The sequence below is a fragment of the Ambystoma mexicanum genome, chromosome 10 (assembly GCF_040938575.1).
Source record: "Ambystoma mexicanum isolate Mex_15411 chromosome 10, UKY_AmexF1_1, whole genome shotgun sequence".
NCBI classification, from domain to species: Eukaryota; Metazoa; Chordata; class Amphibia; order Caudata; family Ambystomatidae; genus Ambystoma; species Ambystoma mexicanum.
Window position 1 is genome coordinate 1,625,742,389 of NC_090932.1, and position 16,349 is coordinate 1,625,758,737.

Below are 16,349 nucleotides of genomic sequence, written 5' to 3' on the forward strand. Positions count from 1 at the left end.
CTCCCACCTAAAATAATTCTACCCAAATGTCTCGGGAGGATAGCTCAGCGGCAATGTGCTCGCCTTGGAAGCAAGACGACACGAAGCAACACAGGTCCGTGCTTAGAAACCTCTGGGTATTGAGTGCGTTATAAATAACCTATCATATTATATCAAATGCATTCCTGTGGGAAAATTCATTTCGATTTCTCTGATGAGAGGGGCTTCAGAATGTTGGCATGTATGATAGTGTGCAGGGGAGTTGCTAGGTCTGGAAAAGACCCGGGGCTAAGCTGATGTTGGAACTGTTGGGACTGGGGGCTAGCTAGACTTTTGGCTGTAGTTCCTGAGATTCAATCAGGGGCTACAACCAAAAGATCAGGGGCTATAGCCCTCTTAGCCCCCCTCTAGCAACGCCGCTGATAGTGTGGCACGCATCTCTGGGTTTTTCTTTTTGAAACGTAGGCAGGTTTGTTGGACAGCGGCCCAGGGGCACGCAGGCTCCACTCACTGCCGTGGTCACACCCATCATCCTGCAGGAGGTAAACGAGACAGGAGACAGACATGCCAGGCACCCTTCTCACGCACGTGTAGGCTGATGATCCTTTTTTATTGGGAGTCAGTTATGACGGAGCCATGGCACGCGCTCTTAAAATGGGGACAACACCACAGTATGTTCACTTTCTTCTTCGTCTGTTTGAACATCGTTAAAAATAAAAAAAGAGATGAAGTAAAAATACGTCAATGTCGTTGTTCCCTCTCTCGCTCAGGGCTGCCCCACGAGCGCCTGCGCCGCGAGCGGCCGCGGGGCGGGGTCCTCGGCGGGCCGGGCGTGCGTGCGTGCGCGCGCCACATGTACGTCATCAGTGGGCGCGCCGCAGCCCGCCCGCCTGTCAGGAGGACTGGAGCGGGTAGTAGTCTCCTGTGGTAGTGGGAGGCGGTTGCAGATGGAGGCGGCGACCTGGCTCACGCACGCCTGGGCCCCGGCCTGGCCTGCCCTCCTAGCCGCGCTGCTCGCTTGCCTGGTGGCATGGCTGCTCCGCCTGCGCTCAAGGGGCCCCGGCGAGGGCGTGCCCGGGGCCCCGGAGAAGGGAGCGGAGGAGCCCGGGCACCCGGCGAAGGGAGCCGAGCCCGACCCAAAGGGGGTGGAGCGAGGTGAGAACCCGCCGCGGGAGGACTGTGCCACTTCTCTGTTGAGGTCCTGGCATGTTCCACTCCCTGCCAAGAACTGTCAGACTTGCTCCACACTGTTTACATGGAGGGGAGGTGGGGGTGGACTTGCAGGTGGTTGTGCGTCTCGCACGTTCCTGCATCAAGGGGCGCTTGCAGTTCTGTCTGCTGTTGCTGCACGACTAGAGGTCGGTGAATGCGATCTAAATGAAATACTTGGGGTGCTCCCTGCAGGAGGGCACGTAGAGCTCTGGCCACCTGACTCGCACCTCTTCTTCTAGGAGCTGTCAAAGCAGCCCTTCCTCCAGTGTGTCCCCTTTCAAAGTGCGATGCTGAGCTGGCTTGGATAGTCAGTTTGTTTCTTTATTTTATTTATATGAAGAGGTATCTGGGCTCTTAAGGTGAAAATAAAGGTTACAAGATACAGAATATAAGTGTATGTATGTGTGTGTGTGTGTGTGTATATATATATATAGAGTGTTTTGGAGGGTCATGGTAACTTTGGCCTCTGTGGCTCTTGTTTTCGTTTTTGAAAAAGTTCAACAATGGCTCATGTGTAATGATAGAAGGACCAGGCAAAAGTAAACGGGTTTGTATGATCACTAAGTGAAAAATGTTGTACAAAAAACAATCGGAAAGAATGAAAAGCTTTAATTAAAAATTATATCTGCTAGAGCTGATGGAATATAATTGAAATCACATAATATAACGGCTTCTTTTCATTTAACTATTACTACCTGCATTTTGGCTGTTGGAGGCATTTTTATTACCTTTATTTAAATTCACCGAAGGCTGAATCTTATTCTTCGATAGTCGTCTCAAATTTTCCTCTTTAGTTCTATCACAACTTTATTATTTCTCAGCCTTATAAATCGCCCTTCCCGTCTTGGTGCTGGAAATGGGACTGTCACCTCTTTGGGGGGGGGGGCGTGGCTGTGGTAAGGTGGGGGCCGTGGCCAAAGGGCGTGGCACCCGGCTAGGTTGCGCAAAGCAGATTCAGTAAGATGAATAATGGACTCTTCTGTTTTGATTGGTCACTATATTCACCCTAATAAAGAATTGTCTGTAAATTGCAGCACATATCTATTAGTCTGGACAGCAGCAGCACTGTTTGCGAGGCTTTGGCAGTTTCAAGTGACGAGATTTCTGGAAGCTCGTTACTAGTGCATTCTGCAGCTTCAGATCTGCTTAGTAGAATGTCTTTGCTAGGCCAGAGGAAAGAGCAGCACACGGTGGAGTTATAGCAGGCATAACCTGAGCTTTCAGAAGCCTAGGCAGCGCTCTGTGCCAAGCGGTTTGCTTGTTAAGGTGCAGGACCTGGGAGAACCATGTGCCAACCCCTGGGTGAATCATGTACTGTGCCATGGCTCTGGGATATGAAGTGGCGCTCCACCAATACGTTTTTTGCCAGAGCACTGCTCCGTCTTATTCCAGCCCATTCCCTGTACTGTCCTATCATCTTGCTCCTCTAAGATCGATCTATCACTCGGCTGTTCGCACTATTTTCTTTTTTTGTTTTTGTAGTGGGGTGGGGGTGGTCTTTACTTTTATGCATTTCTCTTCTCTCCAATCTCTTACCTTGGATTTACTGCTACTTTTTCACTTCTTGTGCATGATCTTTACATTTATTAGTTGGCTGCCCCCATCTATCCTTACCTTTGTCAAGCTTCCCTGCTTTCGTTCTTTTTCATTATTTGCACCCAAACATTTGATTTCCTTATCTCCAAATATTTAGTCCTCGGACACTTTGTTTCGTGTTGCCCTTAAATCTTCTGACTTTTGAGTAATTGATTATTGTGAATTCTCAACCTTAATTTTATGCCGTTTTATATTTTATATTAAGTGCTTTTGCAAAAGCGCTATATCAATCAATACAGATGCAATCAAACGTCCAGTTAAAACAATGCAATGCACATTAAGGTTACCTTATTAAAGTAGATAATGAAGTGATGTAGATGGCCAGTATTTTACTAATACTTTGTTCAAACCTCGCACACCAGAAAAAGAGTGTAGCGATAAATGAGATGCAATGTCTGAACAAGAGGATTCTATGGGGTTACTATGCTGTGAAAGTCAAACAGGTTATCCCTCCTTGTCTGAGTCTATATCGAACCTGGTGCTTAATGTACTGTTGGTGAAGATGGATTTGGTAAAGTTAAGGAGGACAGTGAGTGATAATGCAGTGGCATTGTTGGGGTCCGAATGGCCTTTTTTAAAACCATTTTTATTAAAAGGATGCTGGTATGAAGTCTCGGAACAAGTTATTTGAGAAATGGATATATGTGTTTTTATGTTTGTGTCTGCATTTTGTTCTTTACTAGCCTACTGCAATATCCTTACAACTATGGCATTTATTAAAACATTTTTTATTTTAACATTTGTGTAATGCCCAGACCCATAGGTATCATGGGGTTTGTACAGAGAAGTAGCATAAGTCTTAGCAGTTTATAGACAACTCATTGTTACAGAGTTTAGTCAAACTTATTGAATAACCCATGTTTACAACAATTTCTTGAATACGGAGTAGGAGGGCTCGTTTCTTGGGTAAGAAGGTATAACTCACCTCAGCTCTGGCAAGTTTGTAGCGAGGGACCATTAGGGTAAGCTGGTTGGAGGAGCAGAGTAAACAGTGTTTCTTTGTGATGCAATGGTTAAGATAGGCGGGGGGCTTCATTGTAAATCCAACAGTGAGCTATCGTCAGTGTTTTGAAGTCGGCCCAAGCTTTTATTGGGAGCCAGTGGACTTCTCGACGGCTGTCTGATATGTGATCTTACTTGTGGATGCCCAATGCCGCCCGTAGAGCTTTATTTTTTGTAGCAGCTGAAGTTTGGCTAGGTTAAAGGTGGGAGTGCTCTTAAAAGGGGCATTACAATAGTCAAGCTTGCTCAGGGAGATGGCTCTAGATAATTTGAAGCAATTGTTCGGGCTTAAGAATGTTCTGGTTAGTGAGATAAGCTTGGCAGTGTGAGAGGTGGGGGATGCCAGGGCATTGACATGCTTAAGTTCCGCGTCAAGGCAGACCCCAAGGGGTTTGGCATGTTTGAGCAAGGGAATACAAGAGCAGTCTATGGTGAAGGCAACATATGACAGGTCGAGGGATTTAGTCGAGCAGCTGAACCTACAATGAGTTGCTCAGTCTCCTCGTCATTGAGGCAGAGGAGGTGAGTCGCTATCCAGGACAGGATGGTGCAGAAGACTTTGTTGATGGTATTAGCGTAGTTGCCGGAAAGGGGGGTGAGAATTTGAGTATCGTCTGTTAGTTACTGTAAGTGATACCTAGTGTCAAGAATATTGAAGAGGGGTTTGGTTGTAGGAGGTGCTCCAGATAAGACTTTGAGGTGGGAGTATTTTACTCTCTATTTTTAAACTGTGAGAGTAAATGTGAGACTTCTCCTTCGCAAGAGAGTAAAATGTATGCGACATCCAGCCGACGTGTGAAAAAACTATGGAAATCATGACCCAGTTGCACCTTTCTGCATTGTGATAGAATACACCTTTTATTATTTCTGGCCATTTGATCTCTCCTGTATATATTTAAATGTTGAAATCACAAAAACCTAGACAATTTATATAGTAAAGCATACATGAATTTTCATTATGTGTGAGATTCGATAGTAGAATTGTCTTTTGATGTTTAATGAAAATCCTAATTTCCTGGAGCTATTACTACCTAATGGAATGCCAATGTTAAGATACAACAGTGCAGAGAGGCAAGGACTCCATGCTAAATTCTATATCTAATCTAGTGGTCAAATGGTTATTTATAGTGCTCTTTTGGCAAAGCACTGTACATACAACATATTTATCACAATGACCACCAAACCAAAGTCGGTACTCCTTGATCGACCTCAAAAGGATGAAAGGTTGAGTTGGACTTGCCGGGTTTCAAACCCGCAACCCACAGATCACACAGATTGCAGCAACGAGTGCTGAACCGGCTGAGATATCTTATTGGTTAACATCTTTCAGAGGTTGGTTAACTGAGTATTGACTGAGGTATAATGATCACAGTACCTAGATGTATGACAAAACATTTATGAAGCACTACATAAAGTTAAATACCTATCTGGATTATCACAGGGACGGGTTTTGCTGAGTTTCTATTTCAGTTTCCAATTTAACTTTCATTTGTTTGTTTTTGAAGAGCACTTGCACTTTCTTGAGTCAGGTTTTGGATGTTTATTTGTAGTCTTGAAGATTTGAGAGGCTAGAACACCTGTGATCAGTGTAATGACAATTACTCACCCTTGAGCAAAGACTCTGCTGCTACTGACCATTTATAGTAATGTACCCCATTGACTGCAAGGTTGAATGGATGTAAACTCGACTGTGCATAGTCATCATTTTACAGTTTTTATAATAAGACTGTAAATTAGAAGTGTAAAAATGATCTGCCTCTGAATGATTATGCACACATCAGCGGAACTCTGAAAAATACAATTGTGCAATACTGGTTTTCTTTCACTGGGAAAAAAAATAACTTGTAAATAACTTGTAAAATTCTAGGAAAACCTGTATAGTGCTTCTGAAGCTGAATGTAAAGAAACCATTCCTTTTATCAGTGTGCAGTTAATTTTTGTTTTTGAGAGGCTTCAGAGAAATATTCTGTTTTAGGAGGTAGCTTGCAATTACATCCATGTAGATAACTATCACAAGAAGCCTTCTGGTTTCTGTCAAGTAACCTGACCTTTGCATTGCCCTCTGCTCTAAACCTGTGTGTAAATGTACCCAGGAAAAATAATAAATCTGGCGTATTTACAAGATTTTCATGCGTAGGAAGGCCTGGTACTTGCCTTATCTGGAACCCTGGTTGTAGGTATTGTAGAGGGTGGTACACAGGCAAAAGCCTTGCGGGACACCATGAGACGGGGATATGGATCGATGAAAATTCTCGGGGTACAATCACTCAGGAAGGATTTGATCCAACGGACTGCCTCAGGTGAGAAGTGGAAGATCTCAGGTAGGTTATGACAGAGTAGGTCATGGTCCATGAGATCGAATGCGGCTGAGAGGTCTAGGAAGAGTAGGATGGCTGCATTACCCTCGTCTCTAAAACTGTCAAGTTAGATTTTGAGATCAATAAGGGGTGTTTCAGTGCTGTTTTGGTCCGAAGCCAGATTGTCTGCTGCTGGGGAGTGAATGTTTTTCAAGGAATTGCTGGTATTGTACATAGGCAATGTAGTCTCAGATTTTGAGCAGGAAGGGTACTGTAGTGATGGGTCTGTAGTTGGTGGGTATGGTCGCGTCCAGAGAGGGTTTTATTTTAGTAAGGGAGTGACCCATGCATCTTTGATGGAGGGTATTTTACAGGAATTAAAAGATGAGTTGACAAATTCTGTTATGATGGGGCTGCGGCTAGGGGCACACACCTTAATGGTTTTGGCTGGCCAATTACGCGTTTGCACAGGGTTTGAGAGCCAAGATGGTCTTCAAGACAGTCTCTTGGGATATGAGGTGAAAGGAGAAGCTATGGAAAGGATCCTGGGGAGGGTTATAGGGGGTAGAGCTATGACTGGTGCGCTGGTTCAGTGGCTAGTAGAGCTTTTGTTGTTTGTTGCAGAAAAGATTGAATTTTGTGATAAGTGCAGTTTGTATGGTGGTGCACCAAGCTTCTTTGTGGGGTAGGACTAAAGAGGTTGGTGCACTCAGGTTTTCTGTTTCACGTAGGATAGCAAAGAGTTCCTTGGTGTTTCAGCTGGCCATGCTGATTCTGTTGTAGGAGGCTGATTGGTCATGAAAATAGGATCCGTATACGTTTTGGTAGTGGAGGCGAAGAGGGTGGCATTCTTGCATTGGTGTTCCAGTTTGTACTGGAATAGACTATAGGGCACGACTGCCGTTTCAGACTTATTTTGGCTTCAAACAAAAGTGATGATAATAAAAAAAAAAGGTCTTCCAAAAGCACATGAGTAATTTGGCTCTGGTTTCCAAGCTCAGCCACCCATCTCCCTTTAGCACCTATTTATATTGGAAGTCATGAAATGTACCATGAAGGCAATGTTACTGGAGTAAGTGGGTTTTTAATGAACCCTGCATGGGAGTGCAGTTTTATATTGAGTTGTTTGGACAGAGTGTTATAAGTAATCTCCTGTTCCAGAATCCTGTCACTTTGTGGATTTCCATTTTATCCCAGGGATGCGTTGGTCAGGTTTAAAAAGGGTGAGATGAATTTGTGACGCCTTAATTTAACCCCATAAGCCCTATAAGACAAACCTCTCGCCTTGGTTGGCACAAATGCTTGAACTGAATAACGGGTAATCCATTTGAGAGTTATAGGAAGTGGTTGTGGATGGGAATGGGGTAATTGGACACCCGGAAATGGGATTGGGAAGAAAGTATGGACAGGCAGGAAGTTTCCTTGGAAAACACAATTACCAGTAATAATCTTACTTTTAATTGTGATTACTTGTCTTATATCTTACTCGCAACTGTTATGCTCATATACTCACTGTTCTTAGAGGAGAGAAAGCAGCACTCTGTTTTTGGGCTTGTCAAGACTGACTCGCAGTGATTCCAGATACGCTGCGTTAACGTAGACCACGCCAGAGCTCTAAGGTTAGCTTTGAGATGACAAATGCTTGATTGCAAGACAGTAAGCTTTAGCGCATTGCCTGTTGCTGAGAAGTATAAGCATATGTGTGCATAGTCCTTGAAATATAAAAGAGGATTTGGGATCCTGTTCAGTCGGACAATGTCTGCCTCTATCTGACAAGGCAACTGTCCCAAAGAGCTGGATCGCTATTGACTGTATGAAAGAAAAGACACCCCCCCCCCACACTAATAATCATGCACCTATTATTATAAACCCCATGTTTACCCCTACCTAGCCCTATGGTTACTAGCTCGAGCCCTGCAACCAATGATTTGGGCACCCATGACATTGGTTACAAGAACGAGGAACTTTCAAGGAACATTGAGGTGACTGGCGGAGCTTGGCTGCAGCAGTGCAGGATCACTGCAGTGTTGAACACGGAATGCTGGGCGCCTGCAGAGGTGCGTCAAACGCTGCTACTGGGGACATTTACAAGTGAAAATGCAACCGTACCTGCTCATGGGCCTTCGTGTCTGAAGTCCATGGTTGTCTTCCAGTTTGCTTGGATTACACACTGAAAGCCAGTGTAGCTCAGCTTCAAAAACTGCTTTAGTTTAAGCAGTGCTGTATTGAGTTGCACAGGCAACCCTCCACCCCCTTTGCAAAAAGTCTCAGATCTGCTTGCCTACTCCTGAATCATTGTTATCTGTAGTATTTATTTTTTTCCTTCCTGTGTGTTTTATATATTGATGGATCATTCCTAGATGCCAGAATATGGACAGCTACAAAGTACAATCCTTCTGTACCCCTTATTACAAAGGGAAATGAACAAATTCATGCACATATTCTGCATGTCTGCGTGCCAACAGCAGGCTGGTTGCTATTTGGTCTTCTGTTCACCTGCAGGTCAAACAACCAAGAGCTGATGGGAAGAGCATAACGGTTATGGGGGAGGCAAATAAGCAGGAACGTGGGTGAAGTAAAGAGCATGAGTATTGAAGACCCTGTTTGGCATCTCTTTGTCTATGAAAAAGGTACTTGTATGTTGCAATTCTGGAAGGGCTCAATCATAACAACCCCAATCCGGTACATCCATACCTTCTCCATCACATCCAAAATTGCTGGGAGCTATATAACTCTTGCTTCTAGCCTAGATGAGCATGGTTAGCTTGAAGCCAACCTTTGGCTCCCCAAGCCAACCTCTGTCTTACACACATTGATATGTGATGCTATGAGTATTTAAGAATTTTAGTAAAGAATTAGGACATGTGTAGTACACATAATGGGGAAAAATGTTAGTGTGCATCTCATGTGGAAGTTTGCTTTGCGGTACACTGGGTGGCTTCTGGTTCCTCATCAAGCAGCGCCTGTCAACTAGGTGATGCCTGAAACTCAGGAGCTAGATTTAGCTCCTGCTCACCGAATCGTAATTTGGAACCCTGCCATGCAATATGTAGTATACAGCAAATACAGAAGTGCATCCATCAGCAGTACGGGAATTGCACTCGATGTTCAGACCTTATTTTCATATTCCTCATTAAAGCAAAACCATGCACAAGGAATGCAGAAAACGTTTACGGGTTGGAGGTAAGTATGGCCTGACTTTCCATTAAAGTTGCCCCTAATATTGTGCGATGGCACAATGCATACGTTTTACAATTTTAACTAGCTGAGTAGTGGATCGAGTGTGATGAAAAGCAGAGGGGGAGGAAGGAGTCGTCCTAAAAGTGTGGCATTTTTAGAGAGTTCAACATAGTTAATGTTTCAAGCTTCTGGAAGATAACCATGTTAGCAGGAGACAAAATAATCTACTAGCCACCCATAGAAAAAATTAACTCGACACCTCAATTCTATACATACACACAGCGCACGCATTCTTATTTGCAGAAAGAAAATATTATTAGGCAATGGTTAGTGGAGAGTGCACATTTTGTGCCCTTATTTTAGCACAGTGAAAATACATCAGGGAGATTTGCCAAGCATGGCATCATTTTGTCCGTTTGAAAATGCATTGAATTCCAACTTTCCTGTTGCACCAGTTTGCAATTTAGCAAAACACTGGGCATAATATACAGTACAAAAATAGATGAGGTTATGAGGACGCTGGATTGGAACGCATGTTTCCTCCTGCTTCCAAGTTCCACAGCTCCTCTTACATCCGTTCATACATAAATACATTGCTCTACGCAGAGCAAACGAACAATACCATCCCTCCCCCACCCCTGCTTATATATCTTATTGTGCATTAGTTAAACATGTTTGACATTTTCGTTGTTTAACCTCAGGTGGTATACACCATAACAGCATGCACAGGCATTCATTAACACCTCGAGGTGAGTGAACTGTGTGTTTGTAGTAGCTTTAAACCTGAAATGTTGCACCTTTGGTTCACAGATAAGAGCATTTTACTCGTCAGACGCTCTCTGGCGGCATGGAGCTGTAGTCTTTCCCACTGAGCTCTGCATCCTGGTTGCTTCACTTGGTGCTTTAGCTGGGAACCTTTGGGTGCCACAGGGGGTTAGAGATGGTACGTGCCCCGCTGATAGCTGAAGTGCAAACTCAGACCTCTCTGTGAATTGCCCTTTCAGCCTGTGAAAGCTTCTCAGGCTTTAAAGTTTTACTCACCCAAGATGGCGTCCTATTTCTGACACTCAGACCTTTTTGCAACGATCGCACTCACATCTATTAATGCAAGTAGGAGACGCGCACGCCTGGCTCCTGTCCTCATACACAGCGGAGACGCTGGTAAGAATAGTACTTGCGCTTAGACCCCTAGCTCTTCAGAGGGTCTACGTGCCTTGTTAATGAGCGGCTAGACGCGCACCTTTGACCACTCTCCAATTGCCTTTTATCCCCTTTTTCGTTCTTCCTCATGCTGGGCTTGCACTATTGTGCTAGTTTTCAATTTTGGTGGGTGTATCCAGTCTCAGTGCGAACTCGCTTTCAATTTGTTCTTGCAACAGCATCTTAAGGTATGTAGAATTTTGCTACCGCCGTATTATTGTTAATTACTTAAATGTTGTCAACTTAATTTACTGCTTATTCTAAAAGTTATAATTGATTCACTGTATGTTATTTTTACAGTGGAGCCCGCAGTTCTATATATTTTTGTTTCTATACATACCCCTGGTAAACTCAGTTTAAGGCTATTACACGCAACAATATGTCCTGCTCTGGGGAAATACCCCCCCCCTTTTTTCTCAATCATTTATTTTTCTTCTCTCCTGCCTAGCTTCCAATTCAAAGGGTACCCCATTAACAGGTACCTAACTCAGTTTTCGTACATTGACTAACTGTGTGACCAACCTTGATCAACATTGCTAACGCACTTCTCTGTTCTTTCTCACCCTTCTTCACCCCTACCCTTCGTTCTCCTCCTTTTATTTTTACGCTCCACCATGACATTGGGTGTTTGTATGAAATTGTTCCTCTCCCTACGAATTGTGATATTTTGTTTTGCAAATGTATTACTTGACACCATGTATGTATGGTTTGTATAATGTGGCTGATAACCCCTGCCTTCAATGTTTATATTGTGTTGGTGTGTTAACCATCCTCTAGGGTTTTTTTGCTTCCTTGTTTGGGTCATTTACATGTATATTAAATTTCTTGTACTGGTTTATCTCCCATGTACACAAACCTGTAGCCTCAGTAGAAGAGCATGTTGCTCGAAACACGTGTCAGGCTACCGTTTTTGCGGATTAAATATACACCAACTTTAATCTAATCTGTGTGTGTGCGCGCAGTGTGTTTGTAAAAACAATCTTTCTCTGTTCCATTTGTGGTAGGATGTGGCAAGTCCCCACCCCTACATTCACCTGCAGCGCTTCTCACACCACCCCACACTACGTAGGTCATTGCGCTGAATCTCGCTGTCCTTCTTTTGCCAACCTTGCTTCTGGGTTCAGAGCAGCCAGAGGCATGGAAACTGCACTCCTGAGCACCTGTGAAGAATTGGTCGCTAATCTCAATTCCAACTCTCCTTCCGTTGTCATCTTTCTTGACCTTTCCTTTGCCTTTGATACAGTCACTCATGCCACCCTTATAAATTGGCTCTGATACACCCTTGGCATTATGGACCTGGCTCTGGACTGGTTGAACTCCTTCCTCTCCGACCTACCTTCCCAAGTTCAACTCGGCCCTTTCCTCTCCTCCATCTCACTCTCCATCTGCGGTGGCCCTCAGGACTCTTATCCTCTCGCCTTGGCTTTTCAACATCTACTTGGCCCCTCTTCCCGTTTGATCTCCACCTTCTCTCCTAACCTCCAGTGTTATGCGGATGACTCGCAGCTCCTTCAAGCTTTCAGCTACACCTCCTCAGAGGCATTCGCACTTTCCTCACCTTCCCCCAGAAATTCAATGACTACAGAGCTCTGGTCCTCTCCAGACTGGACTACTGCAACAGCCTCTTCTTAATCTGGCTTTCTCCTCCCTTCGCCCCCTTCAGCTAATCCAGAATAGGACTGCAAGAGTTATCCATGGCCTCAAGCCCAGGGACTGCATCTCGCAGCCCTAAAATCTCTCCACTGGTGTCCGGTAGATGCGAGGATCCATTTGAAGACTCTCTGCATCATCCACAAGGCTTTATGGGGCCTTGGACCCGCTAGATCAAACTCTCTCCCTTAATACCTCCCTGCTAGAGCCCTTCCATTTGCTAGCTCCAACTCTCTGCTCATCAGATGCTTTACCAAGCAGAGATTGGGGGGTAGATCTTTCTCTGCCACAGGCGCCTCCCTCTGGAATGGCCTCACTGACCCTCTCGGACTTGAGCTGGATCTCTTTAAGTTCCCGAAGCTTCTCAAAACCCTCCTTTTTCTTCCTCCTTCCCTCTCCCCTTCCCATGTCCCAATCTGCCTTCTTAGTTGCTGCCTGGTTCCTTCAGATTCTTACAGGGCACCGGGGCCTCCTCGTCCAGTTTACTCCTGCACTTGGTCTCTCTTGACCCACACCCTCAACCTGCATGTGCCCTTCCAGGCACACTCCCCCTACACTAGCCTGGCTGGGCCTGCACCCCTTGAGCCCTTCCAGCCGGTACCTTGCATGTAGACCTTCTTTCCGCTGCACTCCCCTGGCTCTGTCCACTGGGTCTCAGGGCACTTGCTTATCCCACTGGCCCTTCTCCCCTGACTGGTACTACCCCCCCCCCCATGCAACCCACGCTTCCTGTTACTACACTTGCACAATCTGAATGCCACAAGGCCTAGTAGGACCGGTTTAGATTTTGTCAACCATGTTCTAAAAGGTAGCCCATACTTTTGCCCCTTAAATATATCGGGTTACCCCCCTGATCATGCTCACACCAGATTCAGTGCACCCCTCTAAGGAATTAAGGCCATGAGTATATCTTGCAAGAGATAACAAACCTTAATCTGTACAAAGATGAGGATTGTGTGGTAATGGCAGAGGACTCTGCCATTCTGACCAGCATTCTATCTTCCATGGCTGGCTCCTGCAGACTAATACCAAGCGGGGGCCTTATATACTATTTGACTTGGTCACTGGATACCTGCATGGCTCATCCAAAACGGTCCTTCTTGCCTTTCAAGGGGTGCTCCAGTTCTTCCTTCTGGCATGGCTGGGTTCCGTTTGGTACAGGCTACTTAACATAATGCTGCCTCTGCAGGAATACATTGTATCTCTTATTTAGCATCGTTTTCTATATTATAAACATTTATACATAAAAACACCATCCCGCCATACTCTAAACATTTCACTCAGTATAATTATATTTATCTGGTCAAGTAATTCTCATAAAAACCCTTATTTTTACACAATGTTGTATTGTGTGCATGAGCATGTACATTCTCCTATTCTTAGTCTGCATGGGCTTTTGATGACCAGAAACAGCTGCTCAGCCACTTCATGAGCTAGTCTCGGTGACGCAATGCATTCCTTCTGGTAGAGAGCCTGCTTTGAGATTTTAAAGCTACACAGAATAACTTTTACCCGGTTTCAACTAATGGTTATTTGCCCCTTTTTATATTTTAAATGCCACCTATCTTTTAGTGACCTCCCCCCCTCTGGTCTCTTGTAGTGATAAGAAAACAGTTAACAGAAGTCTTGCCTAATTCTAAAGCGTTTGGGAATGAAGAAAAGCACTAGGCTCCTTCCCAACAGCCCCTCCCACTCCCCTCTTGTTGATCCTTGAAACACTATGTATCGGCGTATTATAAAATTACCAATAAATAAAATGGATGTGGAAAGGGTGTTCCAAATGGGTTGCAGTTTTTGCGCAACATGATTTCAGGGACTTTGATTGAATGCATTGGAGTGTCCGGCAGAAGACAATAGAGGTCAGCCAGACATTGGCAGAGATCTAGCAGGATGCTTTTTCCCTTGCTTCCATTGTGGCGGCTAGATTTGTAAGCGCTTGGAGGCAAATTGTTGAAAGCGCATTACGAATATGGTTCGTGTTAATTGGTACTTCCCTGTACTTAGCACCAGTTGTATTTCTTAAGTAACAAGTTGGTGGTCCAAGTTGACTGTAGTTCCCAACCCTACTGAATGGGATTCCGGTGTGGCGGGTTATGACACTAGAATAAGAAACCCTAATTCCGCTTGGGCGCTGTATCACTTCTCCCATCTGCACAAAAAACTCCAAAGATCTGAAGTCTCATTAATTTACAGTAAATCAGTCACCCAGTATGACTGAAAACACTGGCGCCATAATAAAGACCCAAAGTGCATCTGCACAAGTGAGTGACCGAAAAATAACGTGGAAAGTTTTCCATTTATGGGAAATCTACAGAAAGGGGTGACTGGATGCTGTCAAACAATCCATTTCATTTTAGATCAGAACTTCCCTTTTAACCTTGTACTAATGGATTAGTTTCCAGGGCAACGTGAAGGGAGACTTCATAGACGTCCAATAAGCTCTAATGAAACGATTCCTTTGCCAGACATGCTATTCTAGAAAATAAATTGTTCTTGAGAAATTTGTTTGCAGATCCTCATCGACGAAGCCAGACGCCACAGAATTAAAAGCAAGACACTCCTCATTAAGTCGCAAACCTCACCATTTGCATGCAGGAGTATGTATCGCATTGCTCACTCGAATTTTCATGATCATCTCCATCGCAAGAGTTAGCTTGTCAATTATAAAAAAATCACGTAGAAAAACCCACCTCCTTTGCTTTATCTAATCGCACAGTTAGCAATTTGCACCCACTACTGTGCCTTGCCATACCCCACAACTTACTGTGAGCTCCTAGAGCCCCTCTGTCTGTGTTGTCAATCAGAAGGGCCTCTAGTGTACTCCTAAAGTGCAATATGAAGGGGCTCTGAAACATCGCTGTCTTAAGGTAAATGGCCTCCAATATGGTTCCAGCTCTGGCCGTTCACGCAAAACCATTATTCTTGAACCTCGCCAGGATTCTGCCGACTTCTGTTTTTGTTCTACTTTTGTGTTTGAGTTCGTAAATGTTGCCCCGTGAATTAGATCTAGGTCTTAAACCCCTTACGTGCCATGGGTGTGTTATCTCGTCCTTGGGATTCCCTCCCTGGCACTTAAGGGGTTAATGAAACAGAAAATGTTAGAAGCCATTGAATGGCGAAATACTAAAATCCCCAAAAAGGCCTTGGACCCATGGCAGTTAAAAGGTTAAATAGCTCTAGCCTTAACATGCAAAGGTGAGAACCTGCCACAAACGTGTGCTGTCCTGGCTTTGCTTGGCTGCATTTCTTGCCGCTAATCTGTAGAAATGGTATCGTTTCTGTAGAGTAAAATAATGTTGGCAGCAAAATGTTGCTCTTGATATTTCATAATACATCCTCGGACTAGTTGATGAATCCTTTACACCACAACGTCGCCAAATTTGCCTCCCGTTTAGTGTTCCCTAAAATAAGAACGTGTTGCGGTCAAATTCTCAAATAGTTGTCTGATTTGTGTTGCTTTTCCTTCTTGCTATCTACTGAAATTTTAGAGAAGCAGAGATTCCCTGGTAGGTTTCTTGAGGGATAGGTTGCGATGCAGTTACGCTTGCAGTGTGCTCTGACCGTGGACGCAATGGGCAGGCTGAGAGATAAGTGTGGGGAGAGGAAGCAATAGTAATGCTATCAGGGGACGGGAGTTGCTTAAAGTGCAGAAGGTTCTATGTCGTTTCATCGACAGGCTTTTTTTGACTGCCTTTTATACGAGGACAATTCCCCCCCCCCCCACCCTCACCTATTAAGTATTTCCGACCCCCTCAGTCCCTTATCTGCCCTTTCCCACCCTCCCCAAAATTTCAATGACTTTTTCGTAATTATGAACTTGTAAAAAAAGGCGGTCGATGAAACGACAGTATACCCTGGAGGACGGGCGAGGGAGGAAGAGATGAGGGAAAGGAGAAGAGAAAAGCCTTCAGGATGAATGGAGAATAAAAACGCGTAACCGAAGACTGGTTCAGATCCCCCTCAATTGAAACGGTGTCCTCCAGCGGGCTATGACCGATTTTATTAGCCTTCTTAAAGTTGCATATGTTTCTGTATCTCTGCATGTTTTCCCCTGTTTTTTCTTGCACATGGCGTTCCTTCTTTGAAAGAAGCAAAGGAAATGCTTGTAAAGAACAAACGCTGAACTGACCAGCTCAGTCTGCATTCTGCAGGGCTTCATCGCTGTTTTCTGAAAGACCTGCTGGCACAAATCGTCGGTTCTGTGTTAGAATGCCAGGCTTTTTTTCGCTGAAA

General features: G+C 44.5%; 1 protein-coding gene across 1 annotated transcript in view; it reads left to right on the forward strand.

Moving 5' to 3' along the window:
• The first annotated feature begins 848 nt into the window (after positions 1-848).
• The window catches only part of ANKLE2 (ankyrin repeat and LEM domain containing 2), a 496,889-nt gene continuing 481,388 nt past the window's right edge, over positions 849-16,349 (forward strand). Inside the window, exon 1 of the mRNA XM_069620011.1 lies at positions 849-1,134. Coding sequence (XP_069476112.1) covers positions 927-1,134 — 208 coding nt within the window. The 5' untranslated portion in view covers positions 849-926. The remainder of the gene's footprint in view (positions 1,135-16,349) is intronic.